At 40.8% G+C, this 1,411-nt stretch overlaps 1 protein-coding gene across 1 annotated transcript in view; it reads right to left on the bottom strand.

Annotated features, from left to right (window-relative positions):
* The window catches only part of LOC106109943 (MTSS1-like protein), a 138,624-nt gene that overhangs the window by 2,107 nt on the left and 135,106 nt on the right, over positions 1-1,411 (bottom strand). Inside the window, exon 20 of the mRNA XM_013291601.1 lies at positions 646-779. Coding sequence (XP_013147055.1) covers positions 646-779 — 134 coding nt within the window. The remainder of the gene's footprint in view (positions 1-645; positions 780-1,411) is intronic.

The following is a 1,411-nucleotide window of genomic DNA, read 5'->3' as shown; positions in this document are numbered from 1 at the left end:
TCTTCTATCTATATATATAACTAGCTTTCGCCCGCGACTCCGTCCGCGTGGAATTAAAAAAAAACAAATGCAAGTAGCCTATGTGTTCTTCGAAACTCTCCTCTACATCTATGCCAAATTTCATCGAAATCTGTTCAGCCCTTTAGGCTACAAACCCTAACAAACATCCATCTAAACTTTCGCATTTATAATATTAGTATAAGGTATGATGTATGATAAAATTGTAGTGTCTGTAATATCAAAGGAAAAAATCCAGATTTCGCGAAGATATACTTGCGTTGCTGTTAAAATCGCATTTAAATATTTCTTGACTGACTGTTTGTCTGTCTGTCTGTCCGCTAACTTCGTTTGTTCTGGGTAATCTCCGAAACGGCTGGGCCGATTTCGACCGAACTTTCACTGAAGGGTAGGTGACATGGACAAGCATATTATAGGGTACTTTTTTTTTTAAATCCGCGCTGTCAAAATGGCGACCAGAGCACTATCTAAAGAACGGATTGACCGATTTGGATGAAACTTTGACTGGAAGGTAGCTGGTAAAAAGTAGATGCACGCAAGAATGTGATAGATGACTTTTTTTAAAATCCGCGCTAACGAAGTTTGCGGGCGACAGCTCGTTCCACGTAAAAGGAATCGGGGAATTTAAATAAATTTCCTACATAAATGAGTAAAACAGTATAAGTTACCTTTCCCCTTATTATCTGCAGGCGCGCGGCGAGCGGCGCGCGGCGACAACTGCGGCGTTAACTTCGCACTTAAACTTGCGATCAGCGCGCCTTCTGGATAAGTCACATCACTTAAACTTACAAGTCACTAACTTGACATAAATAAACACATGACAGGGTGTTTCTCAAGGTATATCAGCAAAATAACCATTGGATGGATTAAATCTAGGGGGAAATGGAATTCCCGTTAGATCGATTTTAATTAAAATATGGAAGAGAATATGGTAAAAATATAATCCCAGTAAGAAAACATTCAAAAGATATATGAATTTCATGAAAATGATGATATGGTAAAAAAGACAAGACCTCAAGATGCTCAACATAACACGTCTGAAATTGAAACTTGTAAGTCTATCCCCACATTTGATAGTTAGCAATACTCAACGGTAAGCGTTGCTCGACACTAAGCCTGCTCAACGCTAAGCATTGCTCAATGCTGAACGTTGCTCAACACTTTTTTTTATATCATGGCAAACGAGCAAGCAGCCACTTGAATCCGCCAAACTGGCGAAGCGACCGTTGCCCATAAAAAAATGTGTCTCTTCAACCGTCAAATCCACGTTTCCTTCCCATCCTATTCTTACGAGAAAACGAGTGGGAAGGAAAAGGGACTGATGTTAGGCCTCCGGCACCACACTCATCAGACTGTACGCGGAATTGCTCCCACTTCACGCCTGTGTGTGTGG

The sequence above is a fragment of the Papilio polytes genome, unplaced genomic scaffold (genome assembly GCF_000836215.1).
Source record: "Papilio polytes unplaced genomic scaffold, Ppol_1.0 DF820956.1, whole genome shotgun sequence".
NCBI classification, from domain to species: domain Eukaryota; kingdom Metazoa; phylum Arthropoda; class Insecta; order Lepidoptera; family Papilionidae; genus Papilio; species Papilio polytes.
The sequence above is the reverse complement of the archived record's forward strand: the minus strand, read 5'-3'. Positions and strand labels throughout refer to the sequence as shown.